At 41.5% G+C, this 25,316-nt stretch overlaps 1 protein-coding gene across 1 annotated transcript in view; it reads right to left on the bottom strand.

Annotated features, from left to right (window-relative positions):
- bmper (BMP binding endothelial regulator) overlaps window positions 1-18,720 on the bottom strand; it is a 30,392-nt gene extending 11,672 nt beyond the window's left edge. Inside the window, exons 1-5 of the mRNA XM_035672502.1 lie at window positions 17,889-18,720; window positions 12,495-12,580; window positions 7,692-7,722; window positions 4,487-4,527; window positions 2,796-2,823 (exon numbers count right to left, since the gene is read on the bottom strand). Coding sequence (XP_035528395.1) covers window positions 2,796-2,823; window positions 4,487-4,527; window positions 7,692-7,722; window positions 12,495-12,580; window positions 17,889-17,994 — 292 coding nt within the window. The 5' untranslated portion in view covers window positions 17,995-18,720. The remainder of the gene's footprint in view (window positions 1-2,795; window positions 2,824-4,486; window positions 4,528-7,691; window positions 7,723-12,494; window positions 12,581-17,888) is intronic.
- Between the last annotated feature and the right edge of the window lie 6,596 nt (window positions 18,721-25,316).

The raw sequence follows: 25,316 nt of genomic DNA, 5'->3' as shown, positions 1-25,316 counted from the left end.
CTGGTGGTGTTTTTCTTACATAACTGAGATTAGTGCTAAGACCTAATAATTAAACGTTGAAGGTGTGTGGCTTTGCTGGGATTGTTCCCGGTCAAAACTGGAGAATTTTAGTATCAGGTAATTCAGTGTGTTTGGATGTAACAAGCTGCTCAGTAACTCCACACCCACTGACCCGTCCACTCAGCACTAAATGAATAGCCTATTCATTTCATCCCATTTACCGTAAGTGGTCTCAGATCAATGTTTATCTTTCCATACAATGAAACCTGATCACAGCCATTGATCTGCTTTCCTCAGTGTAAACCAAACCCTCTGATACTGTATCACTGCAGAAGAGGACATCTAGTATCTTAGAGAAAAAGATCAGATGATAAGGCGAGAGATCCCTCAGAGACTCATATCCTGTTCATACACTCAGTCCTCACTAATGATGATTGATATGACAACACATCTTCTTTCCTCTGGTTCTCCATCATTGATAGGGGAACCTCTTCAAGAAAAAATAGACACATTGTTCAAATTATGGTCCAGTTTTGGAGTCCAAAGGTTGGTTATAATATATAGTATATATATAGTTTTAGTATAACTCCTAAATAACAAACTGGTTAATTAAGGCCGTTCCAAAAGTAAATTGTTCCCAATAAACGGACCGAGTCTGGCTGAGGGTCTATTTAACTGCGTGTATGATTTCATAAAATTGTGAAGAACGGTGATATGACATATAGGAGTTGGGGTGTATTCCAAACCAAAAGACACAGAGGAGTCCTAAATATGGTCACAGTGGCCACCAGTCAACCGTACAATAGAAAACTAACATTATTTCTGTGGCGATGAGGGGCTTTCCATGTCCGGGTTGAGCTTGTTCCATCGCTCCTAACGAAGTGCTGCATCGTAAAACACTGAACCACAAACAAAAGGGCCGCGCCCCTGCTGACAGCTGGGAGGTGTGTATGTGTGTGTGTGTGTTCTTATATTTCTATAGAACCACATATAACCACATAGCTTCATGAGCACAGAAAGAGCAGGAACATGCAAAGTGAGCACGTTTTAGTAGCTCCTCACTCCGTTTAAGGAGATTCACAGTTTGAATTTATTGAGTGATGGAGCCAACATAGAAATGACAGAAAATGCAGCTCCTCTACTGGCTAGAAAGAATATTTCATAAAAACTATTTTCAGCCTTGAAAATGACTGAAATCCTTCATTAGGTTCAAATATAGAGTTAAAAAGCACCAAGATCTAAACAGTGGATGGTAAAAATGTGTCTGCTTACAGATAGTAACATTACATTTTGGAACTTGTGCTACGTTAAAAACCATCTGCACCGCTCAGGTCGTCTGGGACAGGTCTGCTTACTGTCTCTAGAGTTAAATATGGAGAGGCAGCTTTCAGTTTTTATGCACCACATATCACATATCTGGAACAAACGCCCAGAAAACTGCCGGTGGGCTGCAGCTCTCAGTTCTTTTAAAGTTTTCCGTTTGCCGTTGCCTTTTATTCAATCAAATTTGAGGATTTGATTAATATCTTACACTGCACTGTNNTTTTTTTTTTTTAACAATGTATGGTTAGACTTTAACTTCAGGGTTAAGATTACAATCAGGATTAGACACCACTGAGTGCTTGATGTATTTTCAACATCCCTTCACTGCTTTAGCTCACACAGACAAATTCATTTGACTTGCATATATTTAAAATGCACGACCACCTGTAAATATGACAAGATGCAGCACTGAACCCCACATGTGAGAGTTGCTTCCTTGTTTCTGTTCTAAACATGTTCTGTTTAACCCCATAGAGCCTTGGTATAGTTTAAGACTGTTCAGTTTGATTAGGATCATTCATTTTAATGTTAGGTTTGGGAGTTAGGGTTCTCAGACGCATATAGACGAATATATAAACCTACAGTTCTACAGTAAGTAGAGCCTATGTGAGGACAGGATGAGGATCTAAGAGATGAAGGTATATTGGAGAGTTTCTGGCTCACTAAAAGCGACTTGTATTTCTGTTTTTTGGCCCGTAAAAACCACATCGGTAACCCCTTTTAGCAAGCCGCACTGGTCTCACGCACTGCAAGCTGTGTGTCGTGTGTGGTGTGTGGGGTGTGTTTGTGTGGGTGTTGTGGTGTCGTGAGGTGTGGTGAGTGTGTGTGAGAGAGAGAGAGAAGACTTGAGAGAGAGAGGGAGAGGAGCGAGAGAGAGGAAAGGGGGGTCCGAGGATTTTCTTCGGGAGAGAGGAGAAGGAGTGCAGAAGAGAGAGAGAGAGATGCTAGTTATGTGAGGGTAGAATAATATATCTTTACTCCACAGGTCACTATTTAGGCCTGGGCCGCTTTAGGGTACTGCTCACTTAAAGTTTGCGTTCCTGAAGCGTGTGCTGTGTGTGGTGTTGTGTGGTGTGGGAGAGGCTTCTTGGTTAGCATTCTCCTATGTTTTTTGTTACGCTGGTGTTATACAGTCTCCTACTTAATGCCAGTGCAGCTCAGTTGTCCCTATAATTAAACCCATACCGGGTTCATCATTATTACGGTTTACTGCTGCAATATTCATGCTTGAAAAAAACACTTTAATAAAAAGTGACAAAAATGTTAGAAGAAGCACTGTCACGTCCTGCTCGTCAAAGAAGCACCCAAACTGTTTTCCTCCCCTGGAGGGGTCAGTTAGGATAATCCGGGAGGGCGAGTGAAAGGCTTGCACCTTTAAAACTCTTTTAACTTATGGAATATTAAGATTTTTATAGGGTTTCCACAGTCCTCTTGCTCTGGCTCTGCTCCTTCCGTCCACCGTTCTGTCTTACCTTTACACCTCTCACAGCAGGCTCCAGTCTGTTGTTCACCACCAGGCACGAGTTCCTCAGCAGGACCGAGTGGGACATCTTCTCCGCTGTTTACAGTCTGCCTTCCCCTCCGTGCAGCAGGGAGAGAGCGGCGGGGGGGGGGGACAGAGGGGAGAAAGGGGGAGAGGACAGGAGGAGAGAGTCAATTTGTGCGTGTCATATTTTCCAACGTACTGTATGACATTGTTAACAACACAACTCAATACTCAATTTTCATTTAGTTAAAATTTTCTAGATACCTTTACTTCATTATTTTCCCCAGAATAAGTTAAAAAGGAAGTTTTTTGTGAACTAAGACACAAAGTCTTGTTTTAGTTTGGCCCCCATGAATTTTAGACTTTATCTGGCAGCTGTATTTTACCCAGAGTGGAGGGAGTTAGTCTTCAGTTGAAGTTAAAGGCACAAAGGAAGGAAGGTAATATTCATTATTTAATTTGAGTTTAACACTCAAAAACAGATAATTTGCTTTCTTGGGACTGTGTGGTTGTGCTTTGATTGACAATTTTTGCAGGTATTTGGTCATAAACCGAAGTATTGGACAAATACAAATCTTGACTGATGGTGGCGCTGGATGAAAAGTCAGATCACTAAAGTTATTGCAATTCATCCTTAGTGAGTATATGCAGGTATTTGGAGTACTTATTTTAAAGTCTGCACTCTAAATCCACTCTGATGTGCATCATTCAGCAGTGTTCTGCAAGCTGAATGTTTTGTCCTAGGATGGTGAAGGCACAATTTCCATGAATGGATGGAATAACAAATACTTCTAATTACTAATCTACTAATTAAGAGTATACCCACTTCTTTAGGCACCACTACACCACTGCTTAGGGGGGTGATTTGCAATTAATTCGACGCCATTAATCCAGTATTTGTTGATACTGTCAACCCTTGAACCACGCTGCTAACATTGAAGAAAATCACCAAAATTGGCCTTGAAACAGTTTTCACCTGATACACTGCCTCTGTGCTTGAGTTTCTAAGTAGAAAGTGACTCAATCTTCACAGTTAAGCTGTGAATTTTCACACCAACTCAACAATCCTCCTGCCACCTTCACAAACACTGCACATTGTATCCGTCATCACCACCAACTGCACCGTGGGACTGGACAGAATCTGCGCTTGTTTAATCCACTCGACTTTCACACCCAGCTTTTATTGCTGATTTTATCCACACGCTGTGTGTGTGTTTTATTTTACACACTGCAAGGGTTTATAAAGTGCAGGCTGGCGGGTCTCATGGCCCTGTGGCACTGCGGCAGGCGGCTCTAACGAGGACGGATCAAAGGAGGGCGAAAATAAATCGGGGTGGTTTAATATAGCAGCAGTGCTCCAACTAAACCCCAACCACACTGAGGACAGATGAAGTCATGACAGAGGAAGAGGGACAGAGATGGAAAGAGGGGATAGAGAAAATAAAATAAGCAAGTGGGAAAATAAATTTGATAAAGGACAGAGAAAAACAACTGAATCTTCTTGTGCACATTCAGCTTCAGCCAGAAATCTACCAGAAACTTTTAATGTGAACACAAAAAGGTTGTATCAGGCTGCATGACTTTCTGTGTAAGGACAAATTCAGGTGTTAGAACGTCTAAAATCACAAAAACCTGTCTCTCAATCCAACTGGATTAGATTTTGGATCTCTGCTACACTTGTGGGATTAACCACCCACAGGATCGACTGACCACAGGACCATCCATCACACGCCTGCTTATAAATAAAAGAAGGGCAAGGGGGACCCAGACCACAGAGGTGAGAGTCTGGTTGAATGAACAGCACAGGAAGAAGCTGCAAAATGTTGTGAAACAGGCAAGTAGAGCAGTTAGTGTCACATGAATTTCATCTTTAAGCAACAGGAACTACAAAGGCTCAGGTAGAGCTGTTTCTATTATATAATAGTTTAGTAGTAGTAGTTTATATATAACTGTCTCTAAGTTGTTGGTATGTTTAGTTTTTAATTATTTCTATAATATAACTGATTGATTGATAATTGTTTTTCTAATGACTGCTAGAGGGCTAGTTTTCCTTGAGGCAACAAAACACTGAAGTGAAGGCGACCGGCTGTTGGAGCATTTCCAACACTGTCCTGGTTGAACCATCAGAACAAACAGTGCAACATTGTTGACAGTAAGATGGAAACAGGAAGAGAAGAAGAGATGATTAATAGATTGGTGTATCCACTTATCGGTAACAATCTGCCCTTCAGCAAGCAGGAACCCTTCCAGGAACTCTGGAACTGTACCTGCATTTCAACCACAGGAATTAAGTTTTGGTTCCTGAAGTTCCTGAGGTTGGACTTTCCGATGGTCCGTGAACTATCAGGTTAGAGTGTGCAGTGTGGAACATTACTGACCGGTCAAACACAAGCCTCATGCTGCTACAACATGTTAATAGCATCATTCTGATGACATGCAAGCGCTCGTTGCAGTGTAAATGTCAGGATTTATTATGATGTTACCGATGTTGACCTGACAGCTGCCAATTTCCCCCAAAAGGAGCGAAAGCAAGAGTGAGTGAGCAAAAGAACCAAAGGCTCGAACGTAACTTTATATTAGATGATTCATTGCAAATTCATACTACTATGGACTATGCAAGAAAACAAACCCTAACAAAAAAGCTTTTGCACAACAGTAAATTATATCAAACAATGCTGTAGTCTCTTCACAGATTTAATTTGCTTACAAAATTGTCAATTTTTAATTTATCTAATTTGTCTAAAATTCATTGGTTCTTGACAATGCGTGGAAGTCTCTGACTGTGTAGTTCCTGGGTTTTAAAGGACCATACCAGTAAGCACGATTTGTGTATTTTTTTCTCCAGGCTGTCATTCAATTCTGTAAATCAGGGGTTCCCAAACTTTTTCCCTCGGAGGGCCAAAGCTGAAACTTAATGGTGGGCCTATTTGTATTGTTAAGATGCAAAATGTTTCTAGGATCCCAAGTTCCTTTAATTTACTGCCTTCCTGTGCAAAGTGTCAGCTCTGAGAGCCTTAAATAAATATCATTAAAGGTGGAAATGTAGGCTTTTCCTGAAAGGACATTGTAAACATACACAATTTTATTTGTACTTTATCCGATATCGGTGCGTGTGTATATGGAAGAAAATGACAATAATTATATTAAGAAAAAAAAGAAGATTTGGTAGGCCACTTTGGCCTATGAGCCCTGAATATAATAAATCTATGAATTTTGAAACTTGCTTGAGTTCTGTCGTCGTCCAACACAGAGAACATCAAGTCTGCATTACTGCTTCTTAAAGTTTAATTATTATGACGCAAACTAGTTTGTAAAGTCTCAACTGCATTACCTCATACTGTAACACTAATGAAACAGAAACCAATGAATGCATGATGTCTATAATGCTATGTTATGTAAAGTACAAAAAAACACTGGAGTGGTCCTTTAAAGAACCTCGGGCAGTTTGGTCGCCAAGGTCATGTCCTTCTCTCTCTCTCTCTCTCTCTCTGTTATCCATTAGCACAAAGTGGTGTTAGTACATAGGACCCCTCCCACCCCCTCCCACCCTTCTTGTCTCGGGGTCAAAGGTCACAATGGGTCACCACGCCTTATAAACACTCGACATACCACCGCGGCACCAAGGCTGGCCAACCGAACGGCTGTCTGTCGCTGAGGGTGACGACCCCCCCAACACACACACACACAAAAGGGATAAAGAGCATTGGTATGCTCGTAAGTGTGTGTGTCAGACAAAGATAAAGTGTGTGTGATCTTTGTGTTTGTGTGTGTTACTGTATGGAGATACAAGGATCTCAACTCAAAGTGAATTAATTAGTGCGTTCGACCTGTCCAGATTCAGTGTGTTTTTATTTATTTATTTGAACTTCACCACAAAAAGTAGCAGTCTTATTAATAATAATCTGGTGGAAAGCTGAAAATTTGTAGTTAAAAGGTTTTCACCCGACAATGATAAAGTATGAGAACACATGTAGTGAGCTGCTGAGCATCACAGAGACACAAGGTTTCGGTGTGTGGGACAAAAATATCTTAAAACGTAATCAGATTGTATCCGCAGCATTTTAAATTCAATCAGTTCAATCAAATCATTTCGAACCTAATTATTGAAGGTTAAGGTCAACTACAGTAATTCCATTATTGACCAATTTTATGAGCTTTAACTCTTCACTGTACATCATATGCTTATTTTGTCTGCTTTTGACATCTACGTGAAACCACAGATTAAAAATAAATAATAAATAAAGTTGTTTTTGGTGAGAAGATATGTTGGAAATATCAAACTCAGATCAGTAAAGTGCAGAAGATAAAACTCAGCATGTGACTGCACTTTACTGTCAGTTTAAATAACCGGGGAGGAATCTTTCTGGGTCCATAAACCTTCAGAAAATGTTTCCTGAAAGAAGCAGAAGAAAAGAGGAGCTCTTAAATCTTTCTACATTCACTGGGAAGAAAAATCATAAAAACGGAGGTTTTGAATACCAATATGGATACTTATTCCTTCAGATTCTGTGGTGCCAAGAATTTAACGTTTGCACATCAAAAAAGATTTTTTATGTAATGGCAATATGTATCATTGATACATGCTGATGTTATTTAAACATCTTTTAACTTTTTGTACGTTTCTACCTTTTTTACTTCAGATTCCATATATTTACTACTCATCATAATCTTGGGCAGAAATTGCAAAAAGACGACAGGAACAATTTCATACATTTTCAGACCAAACTGATCACTACAATAATAAGAAAATTGAATAGTTTACATCTAATTTCTCTGACATTTTATCAACATTAAAGGTTTTTTTCTTCTCCTTGAACGGATACAAATTCCTCGTTTATGTGACAATGGGCTGTTCATCCACTAGGAGGCGACAGTGTTCACTATTTCTCCTCCTCAGTGCTTTTTCTTCCTAACTCCTTCTCCTCATCATCACTCAACTGCTGCCCTTCTCTTTATTCCATCATCCATCACTTTCTCTCCGTCTGTCTGCAACTCTTTCTCTTGTTTTGCTATCCAGTTTCACAAGCTTCACTAAATGTTATGCCCTGTACTCTTTCTTACTCTCACACTTTTTACATTTTTCTCTCCAATTCAATCACTCTCCTCTATTTTTTGAGATGTTTCCTCCATATTAAAAGCCCCCCCCCCACACACACACACACACACTCACACACACTTTCTTTTTATGCTTTCTCTCTGTCATGGTGAAGGATAGACAGATCTGTCAGCGCAGGAGAGGAGCTCTCAACTTAAAGGCCCACTTAAGCCCTTGGACGTCACCCCTCCCGATCACCCCAAACTTTAACCCTCTTTGCCACTGTGACCTTCCACCTTCCACCTTTCCTCCAAAACAAACAGGTCACGACCCCCCAGCAGAGAGCAGGAGCCACAGTAGCTCAGGGACGAGACGGGAGGAGAGAGACGCCGATGGGAAACGGTTTCCCAAAACAGTTTCAACAAGTCGTCTTTTCTGCCGGAGGAGAGCTGAACGTCTACGTATGTCTTCACTAAAGGAGAGAAATGACGTTGCCCCCAGCTGGTCGGACACAAACATGAGGGCTGATTTGTTGAATTTACTTTGAGCAGGATGGCTGCAAATATGGTTTGGATAAACATAAAAAATACATTTTGGGTTCTTAAATTCCAGTTTCAGCCTTTTAAAGTAGCCTTACGGTTTTCAAATTCATCTTATTCCACACTTTAACATAGAAAATGTAGAGGTTTCCTCCTCCCCGAGAACAAATACATAAAAAATAAAAATTTAAATAAGTAAAGCAGTTTCATCTTAAAAATCACTGTTTGTCCGTTGCTGTACGGTGGACAAAGCCGAGCTGCTGCTAATGTTTGCTCGGCTTGTTTCTCTGATAACTTAAGATCCAGACGTCTGATGTCTGGTTAAAATATATAGTTAAAAACAACTGAGATCTTTAAAAGCGTATGGTAAAAGTCAATGTATGACAGCTTCTGGCAGACAACCACAATGCTGATGCAGGCACAAAGGAGATATGACGCGGGTATGTGTTTAAGTTTTCAAGTAACATATTTTATATGTCCGATGCATCACATTTCCTATACATTCAGCCATATATATATTTGGTATTTTTTGGCTTTACTTTAAATATTTACATTTTATCTGGATTTAGCTTTTATTTTGAAACAGAAGGAAAATGGGATACATCATTAAAGCTGTGTTGATATTTTCAATGTTATATACGATAAGAAATAGAATAGAGTAGAGCTTCTGTTGGTTCAGTGTTATCAGGTGGTAGTCAGGTAAACTTTGCCCCTCCTGTATTGATCGGCTACTGTTTGAGTTGAGACTCTGACAGGAAACGACCTTTGACCTTCCTCTCAGATCATTCATAGCTACTGAGTGTAAAACTCCTCGACTCCACAACTTCTATGTGTAGTTCATCTGGAATGTTTGTTTGATCGATTAACACGCTGCTTCGACCTCAGACCTTTGACCTTTGACCTCTTCACTGATGCGTGTTGTTTGTAATGCTGGAAATGAGGGAATGGAGGCTCATTCTGATATTAAACTCATATTAATTCCCGACAGGATGACAGCAGCAGATTAAATGTCTGTTTGGAGGTTATAAAGTCAGAGTGACGATAACAGATTCATACGTTTCTCACATTTTTATTTCATTTAATTGAAAATTTATCATCTCTTTCTGGAAAGTTCAATTGAATTGAACAATCAGTGTTCTCTGACACAGAAGAAAGCTTATTTTTTTTGTTGACGTCATTGTAGTATTGACATTTGTTGACGTCACCTTGGGCTTTGGGAAACAGTGATCAACATTTGTCACCATTTCCTGACCTTTTCTGGACCAGAAAACAAATCAATTAATGAAAATAATCGTTAGTTGCCACCCTATCCAACATATGGCTGATATTCCACCGAAAACAGACTCCAGCTCTTATTCCCACATGATGCCAAAAGGGAAAAATATCAGACATTTACAAGTTTCGGTGCACGCAAGAGGAACTCTGAAGTAGAACGAGTGACGGAGTGAGAAAAAGGAGCCAATCTGAGGGCGAGCGAGGGGAGGAAGCGCCGATGAGAGAGTGGAAAAAGACACGGAGATGAACAGACAGATAGACGAGGATGATGAAGAGCATGACGGAGATGGACCGACTCCCTCAAAGATAACAGATCGTCATGGCGACCGGCCTGTCAGTCAGTCTGTCAGCCACATCCACTCCTGGCCCCATTACAGCGCTCTGCCTCACCCCGACTCACACAATGGCTCTTCTGTATGTGTCTGTGTGTATCTGTGTGTGTGTGTCCCTACCCACAGAGCCATTAGCAGGTACTCTGGACCAACTGGAGAGCCACCCCCCCCTCCACTAACCCTTCCATGTATGAGTGACACTGGAGCTCTGATGGCTCCCCAACCCCCTAAAGACAGCACGGCGACATAGACAGCCCGTCTTTTGGGCGATGAAGGGAGTGGAAGTGCAGTAAGTGAAAAATACTTTTTTGCTAAAGGCCTTGTTTAACCCGATTTTAACCTGGATGTTCTGTGACCAAGCATCAAAAAGTTTCCTCTTGCTGTGCGGGGAAGTTGAAGAGTAAACAGGATCCTCTGATGGTGAGGACAGCTCAGAATATACTTCAGATCAGCCACTAATGTATAAGAAAAATAATAACAGTAAACATTAAAACTTTTCAGGTGTTTCTTCAGCAGAAAAACACTTTTTTGCATTATTAATTACATTTTTAGGTGTTATTTAACGATTAATTCTTAGTTTTTGTCGGCCGTACAAGCTTTTCTCGTATTTCAACAAATAAATTAGAAACAAGCAGGTTAAATCTGTGTAAAGTGCAGATTTAAATCTTTCCATGTGTGTAAAACAAACAGAGAAACAGAGCTAATTACTCTCTGTATATCGATTTGTGTCACTTGAAGAGTAGAAACCTTTAATGATTTGCTATATACAGTATTTGTTCATTGACTTTTAAAATTTACCAAGCAAACGTGGTAACCGTTGAGAATTGAAACTGGACACTGGTATCTGACCAATATGAGTTTGTGCCAGAAGGGAGTGGGGGGAAGCCACGCATCTGGGGTTTAAAAGTTTTTAGGAGATAAACAAAGGCCAAATTCAATAAAGTTTGAGCCCTGAATGTATGTAAGTTTATGAGTGTGTGTGTGTGTAGGGTGTGGGTTTTGTGTGTGTATGTGTGTGTAGGGGGGGTTAAAGTAGAGATGAAAGGCCGGCCATTGCCTGCTGATGACTGATAGCATTCAGCAGGGCTTTGGCTGATGTCTGCCTGATAACACAGAGGACGGCTCAGTCAGACTGCAGGCCGAGGGGAGCCTCACAGCAACAGCCAATCAGAGGCCAACGCAACAGAAGTATAAGTAATATGTTTAAACATGCACAAGGTGACATAAAAAAATAATAGCTGAAGGGAAAGCGAATAAACTTTCTGCTGTGATATTCCTCCATCAGTTCCACTATGTTTTATATCAGAACACCTGTATTATAGATATTATACCATGGCAACTCACCACAAAAAAATAAAAAAAACAATCTGACAATCATAGCTGCTTTAAGCAGTGATTAACAAGTTGTCTCTCACACTCCTTTTTCATTTTTCACACAGTACTTCCTCTACTTTTAATGCGAAGAGATTGTCCGAGTGCATTTCAAGCATACTGAAAGGACCATCGGTAGGATTTAGTGCCATCAAGCGATCAAAGCTGCAGTTGGCAACCATTTGAATACAGCTCAGCCTTCTGAGCCAGTGTTTAGTTTGTCTATTCTGGGCTACCATAGAAACATGGTAGCTGAGGATGCACACAAACACGTGGACTTGGACACACACAGACCCTCAAGTTCACACCCACGTGCTTCCTGGAGGATAAACTCTGGTCATGTGACGCCTTTTAAAAACCAAAACCCCTCTTTCAGCCGATGTCGAGGCGGTGACACAGAAAAGCCTTGTTTGTCCAGTCTCATCTCCTAAAACAAAGACCTCTACAGCAGCAATCGGGATGAAAGAGGGGTGGTGCGAGGGTCGGGGGTCAAAGAGCACATGTTTCAGGAAAGAGTCGTCCCCTAACGTTTTGTAGGCTGGCCTTAACAGCCGGGCCGAGCCAAGACAGCACGACGACAGGCATGTCTGTTAAAACAAACAATCCCCACTTCATGTTTCACTGCAAGTTTGTTGTAAATCCTCAGAAAACAGTGAGGAAGTGCTTTCCTGCTCTCGCTGGAAAGCAAAAAACCTGCAATCCTGACTTAATGTGCCATGGAAGCATTTTCTAAATAGCTGCACTATAACATCCAAATACTCTCACAAATTGGTTGCACTTTACTTCTTAACCACAACATTAAGCTGCTTACAGAAGTGAAAGGATTTACCATCAAATAAAACACAATGTCTCACACGACATCCCGCCAAAACTTGAATTTCAAAGTCTCTTTGCAGTAGCATTACAAATCTTTCACAACCTTCTGATAAGAAACACTACACAAAGCTCAATAATCAGCTTTACAAATATCACTATCAGCGCTTAAAGAGGTCATTTTACCGTATCAGTCTGAGTGGAAAACCTGAAGCAGCTATTACACGTCACAGGGCGGGTGGCGAGTAAGTGGCACTGTGAAGAACTGCCAGCTCTGCAACGTATTTGAGAATGCAGAAAGCAAAACTAGTGGTTCTTACCAGACATACGCAGGTGATGCAGGGGTTGTCGGTGATGTTGGGGATGTGGAGGACCTCTCCTTCATTCTCACAGCTGGCCTCGGTACCTGCGAAGGACAGCGGGAAGGATACAAAGGTGAGATGCAGGCTGAGGGCGGGGCTGAGAATGAAAAATGGGTCTGGACTTTTGACTCGGACCAACCCTCGTGATCTACACAATCACCCATTGGGACCATGGCGTCACACATGCTCGTGATACATAAACTGTAAACTGAAAGCAGGTGAATCATGACCACAGGGTCTTCCAAGGTTATTTAAAACTGCACTAATCACAAACCAGAGAATTATCACCCAACCCTGCACCCAGCTCTAGTCTCTCAGCTCAGTCTTTACTGTTTTGGTTCAGTCTCACCACTCTCCTGAACTTCGTTTAAGACAAAGCTGGTGAACATAGCGGAGCATCTAGCTGCTAAGGTGCCAAATATTTTATTAAAAAATATGTTGGTGGAGACCAAAGCAGAGCTAAAAGGAGAGGAATATTGGCATCACCCTGGTTCCTTTGACAAAAGGATTTTTCCATTGGATTTTGGATTTTTAAAGAAAATAAACTTCGTAGTGAGCAAAAGTTTTTGATACTAACACCTTTTGTTCCTCCAGATAAACTTTAAAAATAAAAACAATATTTATGATTTTTGAAGCACGAACTTGCTAACATTTGACTTCAAACAAACTACACCATGGTCGTCTTCAACGTCACCACCACTAAACTTCCAACTCGTAATTAAATCTTGTAATAAACTGCCAACATATGCCAATACTGATATATCAATAATACGTCAGTATCGACTGATAATATTGACCCTGTCCATATATTTTATAGTGTGTTTAAAGCCAGCGTGTTCTGGGGTGGTTTTCTTCCTTTCAGTTCGGTTTGTCTGTCCAGGTAAAGGCAGCGACATTTAAACTGAGGTCTTAAAAACGTGAGTCAGTCAGTTTGTTACGAGAGCAAATGTAATCTGAACCAACTACAGGAAACGACCCCAAACACAAGGGTTTATGGGTAGAAGGAGACAGATGTCAACATCTCATGGACAGCAGTTCCTCCTGCTTGGAGAGCTGTGGCAGAAAGAAGCGAAGTCCGGTCCGAGGCTCAGCTGTTTGTTCATGTGCCAGGTTTGTTTTGACTCTCTAAAAAGATAACTTCCTTCCCGGTAGGAACTGATTGTCATGAGCTGGGAGTTCCAGGGTCATTGGAGGTAAGGGTAAATCCCCACCCCTGGCCGCTCTGTTTGAGTGTCAAACTACTTCCTGTTACTAGTCATGTATCCTCCAGCTGATCGTATCTCTGGGAGGAAGAGAATTTCTCTCCCAGTTGGAGCTCAGAGCATTGTATTTACATTTTAGGAATTGCTTTTGATGTCATGAAATTTCATGATACGCTGAACTAGAACGCTGCTTCATCTTGTTCTATCCAGATCTGCTTGTTTTTCCAATAATAAGTGTTTATATATTTGATTTGTTCATTTTCTGCCTCACTTAATCTGTTATGATGCAGTTTCTCCATCGGGAACATGTTAGTGTTATCTCATCTTACGTTTCACCAAAACCTTCTACACTGCCGAGTGAAGTAAAGCACTAAACCAAGATTTTACATTGAGTCTTGTAAGCAAACATAGTAAACATAAAATGACCTGTTGGAGCAATATTTGGTCAGTCTCTTATCAGTGTGACCTCTGACTTTTGACCTGCTGACTGTTTGGTTTGTTGTAATCATTTTGAAATTGGCCGCTCACTAAATTCCTCCCCCGATCAAACGCAGTTTGCATGCCAGTGTAATAGCAGCAATATATGGCATTTAAACAGTTTGGAGGGTGTTTCGCCTTTCCAAAACCATCTTATGTTAAAACAAAATAACAATCAGATTTTTCCTTATTTATAATACAAGGACTAACTAGCTAATTATTGCAGTACAATTCTTTATTTCATTCATTGGTGAGAATGCTAATTTTAGCACATTATAATGTATAGCCATGAAAATGCATATTTAAGATCCCCTTTCCAGATTTTTGGAAAGAAGTCAGATGGAAAAGAGACACGTTTTTAAACCAACTCACGGAGCTAACATCAGCTGAATTTGCTAGCTAGCTAGAGCAGGTGTCATTTCCGCCAACAACTTCTGTCTGAAATCAAGGACTCATTGATTGGGATGGGAAATCTGCCTCCGTTATGACTGTAAACTGCATATGTGCAGTGTGAGAAAGCTTGAAAAGCATACCGACAGTAACCTCAGCTGATGTCTGAAGTCAAGAGTCATAGATGTTAAATGTTGTGAGCAAGGTTTGTATCAGAGCTGTAATGGTCTAAATTTTATTAAACTCAGAATTTACTTTACAACAACAGATCCTTATAGCAGCGAGTCGTGCCGTCTTGTCTCTCAGTTCAGCCGAAAACCAGCCTGTGGATTCTGGCAGAGCAGACAAACCCTACCGACTCCACCACCACTGTAAAATTTACAGCCTTCGAGTGTAATTAAACTGGCAGGGCTGTAAGTGGTGGGGGGTGAGGGCGGGGAAGGGGGTGGAGGGTGCAGGAGGGCTGGGGGGTAGCTCGGTCTCTGAGGCCTCGTCCTCAGTCTGAAAAAATACCTTCCTCTTCTGTCTGTCCACTAAGTGTCTTTACCTCATATCCCTTCTTTTTTTAACTTTAATTAAAAGGAAAACAGACAACTTGAAGCTATTGCAAGAGAAAAAACAGCGAAGGTGACTAAATAAGACACATAACAGCGGAAGAAAGAGAGTCAGCGGTTGGAGCTCAAGGACAGCAGGGGACTCAAAACTATGACCTCTCTTACATTAGAGGTCGCTCTCTCTGACTCTGAAGGTAGATCAGACTCTGATAGATCCAGTTCCAAGACGGTAAAATACCTACACGTTTTCCTTACGTCAGCCTCTCCAAAAAGTCTCTAATTAGCTTCAAATATGCACGTGCTGCACATTTTCTGTTTCCAGGGGCACTGGAAGAATTCAGATCCTTCACTCAAGTAAAAGCAGCAATACTGCTGTGTGAATATACTCCATTACAAGTCAAAGTTTAATTAGAAAAATGTACTAAAAAGAAAAAGGCAGAAAAAAACCTCTTGTGCTATTATATTGTTGCTGTATGATGCATTTAGGCGTAAGTAGCATGTTATTGTTTTAGTTGTAGGCAGAGATAATTTTACCTACCCTATAGATTGCTGAGTAGTATACTAGATAAGAATGCATCATATTTTGTCGGCTCATTATGTTTTATGTGTCAATCTGTAAAGTAAAAGCTGTTAAATAAAGTTCTGAAAGAAGTACAATATTTATACTAATTGACTAGAAATACTCAAGTAAAGTACAACTACCTCAAATGTGTTCATAAGTACAGTAGGAGAGTTACATTTCACCACTGTCTGTTTCAGAACAACCAGGCTGTTGAAAGAAATATGTGATCTGAAAAATGTATGAAGGATTATGCATGTGGCTAGAAACATTCTGTTACAAAAGGCATTTTTATTGCTATTCTGAAGGTGTCAGATATGGCAACCCATTACAGAACAGTAATCCAACTAATCAGTGAAGTCTGGGAGGTTTTTGGTGAAACTGACAGCAACTACAGGCTTACCACAGGCCCAATAAAATGTACTCTAAGAAACTTTTATTTAGCTTTTCTCCCATTCAAACCATGTTACTAGCCCCCCTGACTAGAGAGAGGAGGAGGAGGAGGAGGAGGAGACAGGGATGACGAGCAACAAGTGTCCTGGACCAGATTTAAATCCTGGTGATCACTGTAGAAGCCAACAGGATGACCTCTGTACCCGCTGCTCCACCTGCTGCAGTGACACACTCATCTGCTCCACTATTGGACCTCAACCTATCCAGAACCCTCCGGTCTGTGGTTCAGCAGACAGTAGACAGGATGTGCATACAGTGCATATTTTGGATACCAGGTGGAGGAATCTGATCTACTGGGATCATAATGGTGCAGCCTCCTCAGCTGATACAGAGCTGGTTCTCAGATGTTTTCCTGCACTGTCCAACAGATACACAGAGTCCCATCTGGTACAGGTTTTGTCCCCCCATCTGATTCCCATCTTCGGGTTTGCTTCAGGAGCAGAGATAACAGCCAAGAGAACGGATGTGCGTAAACGTATTTCTAGCTTTATATTAATGTTAAAACTGAAGAGACCTCTGTTAGGAATCAGCTTTATTAAAGAGCTTCTCCTTTTGTTAATTCAATTATCATTAACTGCAACTACTGTCGTCATGGAAGCCCTCCAAATGACCCCTGGAGGAACCGAAACTAAATAAATAACCATAATCAAATGCATTTAATCGACTGTCCATTCCTCGGAGTGCCTTGAGGAGGCAGGTCAGGTCCTGTCCCTCACGCTGCTGATAAGACGCATGCATGGCGGGCGGCTGGCGGCGCAGCCCGGCCTGCGCGCCACATCCACCTTCCATTCTCTCCGTTTCTATTATTCTCATTTCTCAACTGCGCTGCAGGGCAAACAAACGATATCCTATGATGCAATGCGGCTATCAAAGGGGGAGCGAGGCCGGGGAGGGAGCGCGCTCAGACCGGGAGAGACAGACAGGAGAAAAGCTGTTAAATCAGAGCTGGTTAAGGAAAGTGATTTACACTTTACAGCCTGCTTTTAACTAAAAAAGTGGGTTAATTATAACTTCTAGTGGCACAAACAACAATTTGAGTAAAGATCACTTATAATTTTACGCAGACCATTCATCCTAAAGATCTAAATTCTTGTATAATTCCCTAAAGTTTGATATAAATTACTTTAATATTGACTTATGTCATCGGGATTTATGCCAGGCAGAAAACTACCTCAGTAAATAACAAGCTCTGCTGCAAATAACAAGCGTCCCAGGGTGGATTTTGGTGGTATTTCTCTCCAGTGCAACCCGCTGGAGGAAGCGACCGACTCCTTGCAGGGAGGTACAGGGAGGATAACTCGGGTTAAACTGGGTCTATTTTCAGTATGCAGCGCTCGAATGTCACCTGAACCGCCAGAAACAATAATGAGAAGCTTTCCAAAAACACTGAAATGCAATTTAATGAGATGTTTCTTTAACCTTTTTTACAGTATGGCAAAACCATAAATTAAGAGCAAAATATAAGAAGGACGTTGACGTTGATTTTTTATTTATTTTTTGCTTCCGGTGACCATGCACCAACCCGGGGGGATTAATGAGCCCTTTAGTTGACCACCACATTACTGGTGACCAGCTTTGATTCTGGTGCGCAGAGTAAAAACAGACTGAAGGAGCACGGAGACGCGGCAGACTAAATAACCGGGGGTTTGGGTAGATTTTACGCACGGTGGGTGTTGTGATGTGTTATTATGAAGCCATATGATCCCTTTAATCTTACCTGTAATTAGCGGAGAGGAGGACCCGGGCGTTTGGAGCAGCAACAAAAAGCAGAAGAAAAACCTACAGGTGGACCAGGAGGGAGGGTTCGAGCAGCGGAGCAACATCCTCGGGTTTGCTCCAGGAAAACGCAACAGAGTTTGATAAATGCGGAGGAATAAATAAATAAAATCAATCCAAAGGAAGACAGGATGAAGCGAAACAGATCCACGTTTCTTCCGCAGACTCCTCGTCTTTATTCCAGCCGGGAGAGAAACCCTCCTCAGTTTGTCAGTTTGCGCTGAAATGCAAAGCGACGATCAGCCAGACGCGCGGAGATTACACCGACATTACAATGACAAAGACGCGCCGACAGGCAGCAGACAGCGGGGCTGCTCATGTCATGTGCGGAAAACAGGAGTCCGCGGATGAAACGAAGACATTTAAAAGATCAAATCAGTCCCAAATCCTGCAGATGGAGGGACCCTGAGAGGAGGAGCGGGTGGTTTGTGAGGTCTGAAAATGGATGTCACTCCACTCCGGCAGTCAGAAGAGTCCAAACCAAAGTGTCAGAGGTTATTTCAGAGAGATAAACAGCTGATTCAGAAGAGCTGGATGATTTCAAAACGGCTCCCTGCCGATGAGTCAGTCAGTGAAGCTTTTCCAGGAGTAGACTCTCTGCGCTCTGAATCCAAAAGTCCGTTTGGCACATGGATGCTCGATGCCGAGTGTCCGGGACGGAGGAGTGGACTGCAGTCTCCCTCACTCTCTCTGAGCAGTGTAAAAGAGTCGACCGGCCTCTCCTCCTCTTTCTCTGGTATTAAAGCGGACCTCTGGTGTCGGAGCGCACCACACAGCCAGAAAGTCCTGCCTCCTCTGTGGAAGCCAGGACCTCCTCCTGCCACCAGACCTTTCCAAAACCTCCTCCAGACCCTCTCTGGTCCTCTGCTCCAGGTCTCCTGCAGACCTTTCACCAGTCCTCCTCCTCTTGGTCCAGACCTCCTTTTGTCATTTTAAGTGTTTAATAATCATAGTGTCTCTGTCTGCCTGCTACTGAACCTCTGTAGTATAAAGCTGTGTGTGTGTGTGTGTGTGTGTGTAGGTGTGTGTGTGTGTTAGAGAGAAAGAGAGAAAGAGAGAAAGAGAGAGAGAGAGACCAACCTCCTGCTTTGGGATCCAGTTTCATTACCAACAAACCAGGGGAGCTACATGTGCTTCATGTCTCTGTGTTGTAAATTTAAGTGTTTTAGGAGAAGACGAGGGGAAAATAGAAGAGACTAGAGGACTGAAGTCAAGTGCAACAATTGTGTCTCCTGCAGAAACAGAAACTGAAGTCAAATTTCTTCTAAAATACCTAAAATTGGAACAAATTAGAAGTAAAGTATTTACTCCGTCAAACTGTCCTTGGTGAGACTGTCACTGTGGCACATCTGGCAGGAGAAAGATAGACACTTTTCTCTCACACACATTTTCTTTCTTCTTTAATTTTAGATACAATACACAGAATTTTCTTTCTTTCTTTTTCTGATTCTGAGTATTTTTCACTTTATTTAGAAACTAGCAAAGCCAAAAAGTATGTGGAAACTGCTGTCTTCATACTTTTGTGTACTTTTGGTCTGAAGAAAAACCTTAATTCTACAGCATACAGTTTTATCTTAGACAATAGTGAGCTTCCAACTTTGTGCCAGCAGTTTGTGTTTGTCCCTTTCCCGTTGCAACAACGTCCCCCGCTCACAAAGCCAGCTCCGTAGAGAAATGGTTTTCAGTTTGGTGTGGAAGAACTTGGTCTTCACAGAACCCTGACCTCAACCCCATCAGACACCTTTGGGATGAACTGGAACGAGCCAGACCTGATCAGTGTTGGACCTCATGGATCTCTGCAGCCAGTGTCCAAGAGTGGAAGCTGTGATAGCAGCAAATTAATGAACACTTACAAAACCACATGTTAAGCTATCTCATATGGGTGTATTGCTCAGGTGTCCACATACTTTTGGCCATGTAGTCTTCTCTGTTTATGTATATGCTTTGGTTTCAAAATGTTGTACCAATAAAGTTGGTTGAACTAAACATTACACTATTCTATCGGTTCACTCCTGTACAGAATAAATCAGTCCTTGTGGTTCTCAAAGTGCAGTTAAGAACCCATTTGGGATTCTTGAAAGGCCCAAAGTCCCTCTGGAGGACACTGATCAGACCCTGACCTCCAACAAAAGACTTTAAATGCAAATTCTGAAACATAACCAAAAACAAAAATGTCTCATTTGGGGTTTCTTTTGAACAAAATCAAATGAATGTTGCAGTTTGGATGTAACAGGTGACTGTTTGCAGCTCGGTTTTGTGCAGAGAAAACTTCTCCTTCTTGTCAAACTCAACACGCTCTTCCACCATATAAACTCTTCTACATTTTAGCATTATGTTCCCATAAATCTGCAGTCTGGAGTCAACATTAAAGTCTTATGTGACAGATGAGGCGGGTTGCATGACAGTGTGTGTGTGTGTGTGTGTGTGTCTAGCCTCTTTAAAGTGAAGCTCGTCAGAAGCTCAGACGGGGAGGAAAAGCGAGTCTTCAAAGAAATAATTAGGACCCACCCAACAGCTTTTAACTGAGCGTCGATCTGTGCTGCTGCACGCTGGAAACACACACCAGCCAGGCACGGCCCAGGTGTGTGTGTCTGTGTGTGTGCGTGTCAGAAAAGACAGCGAGGAAGAGAGTCAAAAGGGAAATGTGTCAGAGAGTGTGTGTTACTGTAGTGGACAGAAAGTCTGAGTATCGACAACAAGAGAGTGTGTTTTTCTGAAAAAGGAAATTTGTGAAAAAGAGTGTGTGTTTCAAAGAGAGGGAGAGCATCAAAAAGTGTGTGATTCAAAGAGCAAGAGTGTGTGTGTGTGTGTGTGTGTGTTGGAAAGAAAAAAAGCACACTGTGTGTGTGAAAGAGATCGTCAAACATTTATAAAAATCTGTTTCTATTACAGGTAAAAAAGTGTCTTAGAGTGTGTGAGGGCTTAGATTTTGGTAATATTAACCACTAGATGGCAACAGAGGGAGGGAGGGGTGACCTGGTCTGACCGCACGCACACACACTCACACACACAGTACTTTAATGATGTCCTCACACACGGTACAGCCCTGACACGCACACACACACACATTTGAGAGGAGCTGACAGAGTGTGTGTGAGCTGAGGACACTGCAGGAGTGCTTCTGAGCGCTGGAGGTTTTAGAAAATGTGTGATTTATGATCGAATTCTTATTGAACTATTTGTTGAGAAATATTGTCAAATTAAATTAAGCTTCTGAATTTGGTTGTAAATTCAACTCAAAGAGTGAAAAACATCAAATATGAAATGAGGAAATGTAACTTTAAAGAGCCTGATTGTAGGTGCAGTTTTGGGTTCATCTTTGAGGGTCCAGTGTGTAACTCTGAGGATGATCTACTGGCAGAAATTGAATATAATATTGATAGGTATGTTTTAATTAGTGTATAATCACCTGAATATAAGTATTGTTGTGTTTTCGCTACCTCAGAATGAGACATTTTTATCTACAGACGGAGCAGGTCGTCTTCTACAGAGGCTGCCACGTCTCTACGGCAGCCCAGAACAGACAAACCAAACACTGGCTACAGAAAGGGCCTTTCAGGGTTTCTCCTATCCTACACACATTGATTCTTTAAGTAAAAGAAAGTTCAGTATTCTGGTTTTCCCCTCTTCTCAGTTACATTCAAAATCTGAATGTAAGCAGACATCATCACATAAATGTATATTTACAATAAAGATCCCACATCAGTTCGTCATCAGTATACAGAGAAGGAAGGAAAGAAAGACGAACTGTGGAGGCTGAAAAATGTTTGATGTACTAAATGTCTTGAATGCAAGAACAGACAAGATTCTTGTTTTTTACAAGATAATGAGCTCCCTATTGACTCATCTGTATAAGAAAAACTGGATGAAAGTCTTTTACCTTACCTGCCAGAGGAAAATTTCAGCAGATCATCCCTGGAACTTTGGATGGATACAAAAAGATTAGTTTTTTGTTGTTCCTCCCATGTGCAAAAAGACATTATCTGTTTTGCAAAATGCCTGAAGGAACGAGAGGGAGGCCAGTTAAGATTGTAGAATCAAACCTACCACTGAATTCCAGCTTTTTATGCTGAGTTAAAGCCACAATACATCAAGATGGCCTCAGTGAAGAGGTGATGGAAGACAAAGTTCAAGCCAAGATGCTCCAGAGGGGTTAAAAACTGGGGTCTGAAGACCTCAAAGCTGAAATGGTCCCAGACCGTTCAATCAAACAGTATTTTCCTCCAGTAGAAACAATCCTTGTTAGATAATGTTTTTAGACTGACTAATGTAGTCATAGAGCCTATTCCCTCAACACATAAACCACAAAAGAGCAAATGTCAAGCAGCTAAGAACAGAAAACAAATGGTTGCTTTTAAAGGAAGAAGTTTGTCTGTTGGAAATGGATTTAAAACAAGGAGGAAGAGGTGAAACCAGGTGAACAGATGACTCTTCCTCACTGTGATGGATGGAGCTGCTTCTTCACATCATCTCAGCGTCCTCCTGCCTTCAGACCGGCTGCAGACGGGAGGCGGGGGCCCCCTGCGGTCCTGAGGTTAAAGCCCCCTGCAGCCGGCAGGTCTGGCACTGAGAGGCTATGAGGGGGAGGAGATGGGGGAAGTTAGACCCAGCTGTCTGACTCAGACTACATCAACACTAATCGCCCATTTCCACCACAAGAACCTTTCCAGGAACTCAGGACTCTTTTAAGGAATTCAGGAACCTTAACTGTGTTTCAACTGGAGGAATCAGGTTTTACATTCAGTATCTTTACCATAGTTGCTCGCCCCCCATGACTCCCTGCCCTGAAGGTGGCACTCTGATAGCCCAGGAACTACTGGGATGAGCTTGCTTAATGTCGGCGAGTGGTCAAACAAACTAACTCGCTCTGCTTTAAATCATGTACCGCTTTATTTCCACACACAGTAAGCAAATACTGCTTTCAGCCAGCATTATTCATCAAAGATAACAGTGAGAGGCTAAATGGATATGTTTTTATGTCTGAGTTAGAGCTGGGAAATATGGTCAAAATCTCATTATGTTACATTTTTTCCAATACTGACATACAATATGGTAAATGTGGGCAAAATGGTATGTAAAAAAAAAACTCTCTATGTCAAACAAAAACTTTACTGACTAATTATGGTATGACATTTTGCTTGAAATTATTAATAAAAAAAAAACTGAAATATTATGCAATACTTCAAAAAGCAACACGACTAATGAGTGGCAGGTATCCAGCATATGAGCAATAACTAGTGAGTCTCAGTGTCAGTGTGTCTGGTGGCTAAATAATAGGTGCTTCCCATCCTGTTGATATAAATTGAGGGTGGAACAACACATAAAAACACTAATTGTGACATGTAATTGTTTGCATTTTACATCCTTGTAAGTACACAAGTGCAGATATTTTAGAGGTTTATGGAGCTTTTTATGAACTCTTTATGTCGTCTTTCACGACAAATGAACACCCTGGAAACAAATGTGTGAAAGGTTGAGGGTTTGATGCTGTGTATATTTCAGGATGTAAAGAAGTAAAGTGTTTTCCATGTCTCTTTCAGGGGGAGGAGAAGTTTTTTGTTAGAGAACAGCAGCACTAGTGTGGCAGGTCTGGGATCTATCACGCTCCATACTCTTCTGGTTTTACAAGCTTCTCACAGGGAAGTTGGGCTACGAGTTAATCTCTTGGCGTGTATTGCTGTTGTCGGACAGAAGCTGCATATCTGTAGAGATTTTGAGGAAGGAAGAAAAGGATGCTTTTCCTTACAGGCCCAGTGGTCATAAAACTCACTCAGCAGATAATTGACTTTGTAAACTCTTAAACAAAAGAGGCAAAAAGTCATATTGTAATTGTGAGGAGTTTTTGTTTCCCTCCATGATTCAGTTTCAGCTCCTTACCTGCTGCTCTGGACCAGAACAGGAACACACAACACACACTCCAGACATCCTCAACATACCAACCAGACATGTTCAATGTGGCTGCTATTAAAGGTCAAAGAGAAAAGAAAAGAAAAAACTCACCCTTTTCAGTGTGCATTCGACATTTATCTGTTCATCCTGAACTGTCAGTAAAGTGACTAGACCTTTACAGGGCGTAGAAGACTATATATAGATAAAGATCCTCTTGCTGGATGGCACACATGGTGGAAACTGAACTGGTCCAGGGGATGAGGCACTCAGGAAGTGGGTGCGAAGAAAACCAGTCAAGCTGGGGGGAACCGTCCCTGTGCCAGGAGGGGAGGTTAGGGGTTACTGTCAGAACTGCCTGTGGGATGGTTGAATAGCTTCAGAAATCCACTCCCCTCTTACTTTAACAACACAGAATAACACCACTTCCTAACTGGAAGCAAATGAGCGAACATCAAATTGTTTCAGTTTTTCCCGATGCAGATGTACTACCCTTGTCACTTGTTTGAAAAAATGATTTCCTGGTTCTATTTTGCCAAGTTTTGTGCACTTGCTCCATCTCCAACCTGCAACAACAAAGTGTGCAGATCAGGCTATGTGAGATTAATCAGCAGTCAACACGGGTTTCCCTTCAGGGCTTTCTGCAGGAACCATGATGATGAAGTGGCACATGATCCACAGCACCATTTCTATACAGATATTTTCATAAAGGACGAGGGTTGTAAGGAAATCAGGGAGTGTCCCTCGTATAATGGCCAGCTTCGCACTCCATCCTTTAATTCTCCCCACATGAACAACACGTCACGCAACCTGCTTCTTTTCTCGGATAACCTGGACCTTATTCAGATGCTGCGTTAGCTGTTGTTTGCCCACATAGTGGCAGATGTGTTTATGAATGCATACAGTTTGGAGTCTTAAACCTTAACCACAATGTAGCTTCAGCAAGCAATGTAGAAAGCAAGAATTGTAAACACACTGTCTGTGAACATAATGCAGGGCTTTTAGGAATGGCACAATATTCACATTTTCCTTTAGGGTCTTAAAGCTTCCATTAAATGAGAATTCAAAACATTTTTGGACTATAAATCTGTGTGACGGATATTTTACTGTCTCTGACACCCGAACAGAACAGTTTAGAAATATTACAGGTTATTATGATATCAAGCAAACTGTAAAATAGGCCAACAGAAAGTATGATCTAGTTGTGTTATTCGGGGAATATTATGGTATCTTACTTTGTTTTATAGCAAATAGAACAGAAACAAAACAATAAGAAAATATGATCTAAAATCTATTTTCCATCTTTCCACATAGCAGAGAGAAAATGTTGTAATGTCACTTAGAGGAACAAAACCAAGATATAGCTGCGTTACCAAGGAAACTAAATATAATTTCTGGTAATTTTCCCCTGGGATCAAAACAAGGGATCAGTATTGTTCACACAAAAAAGAAATCCGAGCCACTTAAGTTCCCCGTGGCGGAG

This window comes from Morone saxatilis, unplaced genomic scaffold, assembly GCF_004916995.1.
Source record: "Morone saxatilis isolate NCDOM2014 unplaced genomic scaffold, NCSU_SB_2.0 Contig24, whole genome shotgun sequence".
NCBI lineage: Eukaryota > Metazoa > Chordata > Actinopteri > Moronidae > Morone > Morone saxatilis.
The sequence above is the reverse complement of the archived record's forward strand: the minus strand, read 5'-3'. Positions and strand labels throughout refer to the sequence as shown.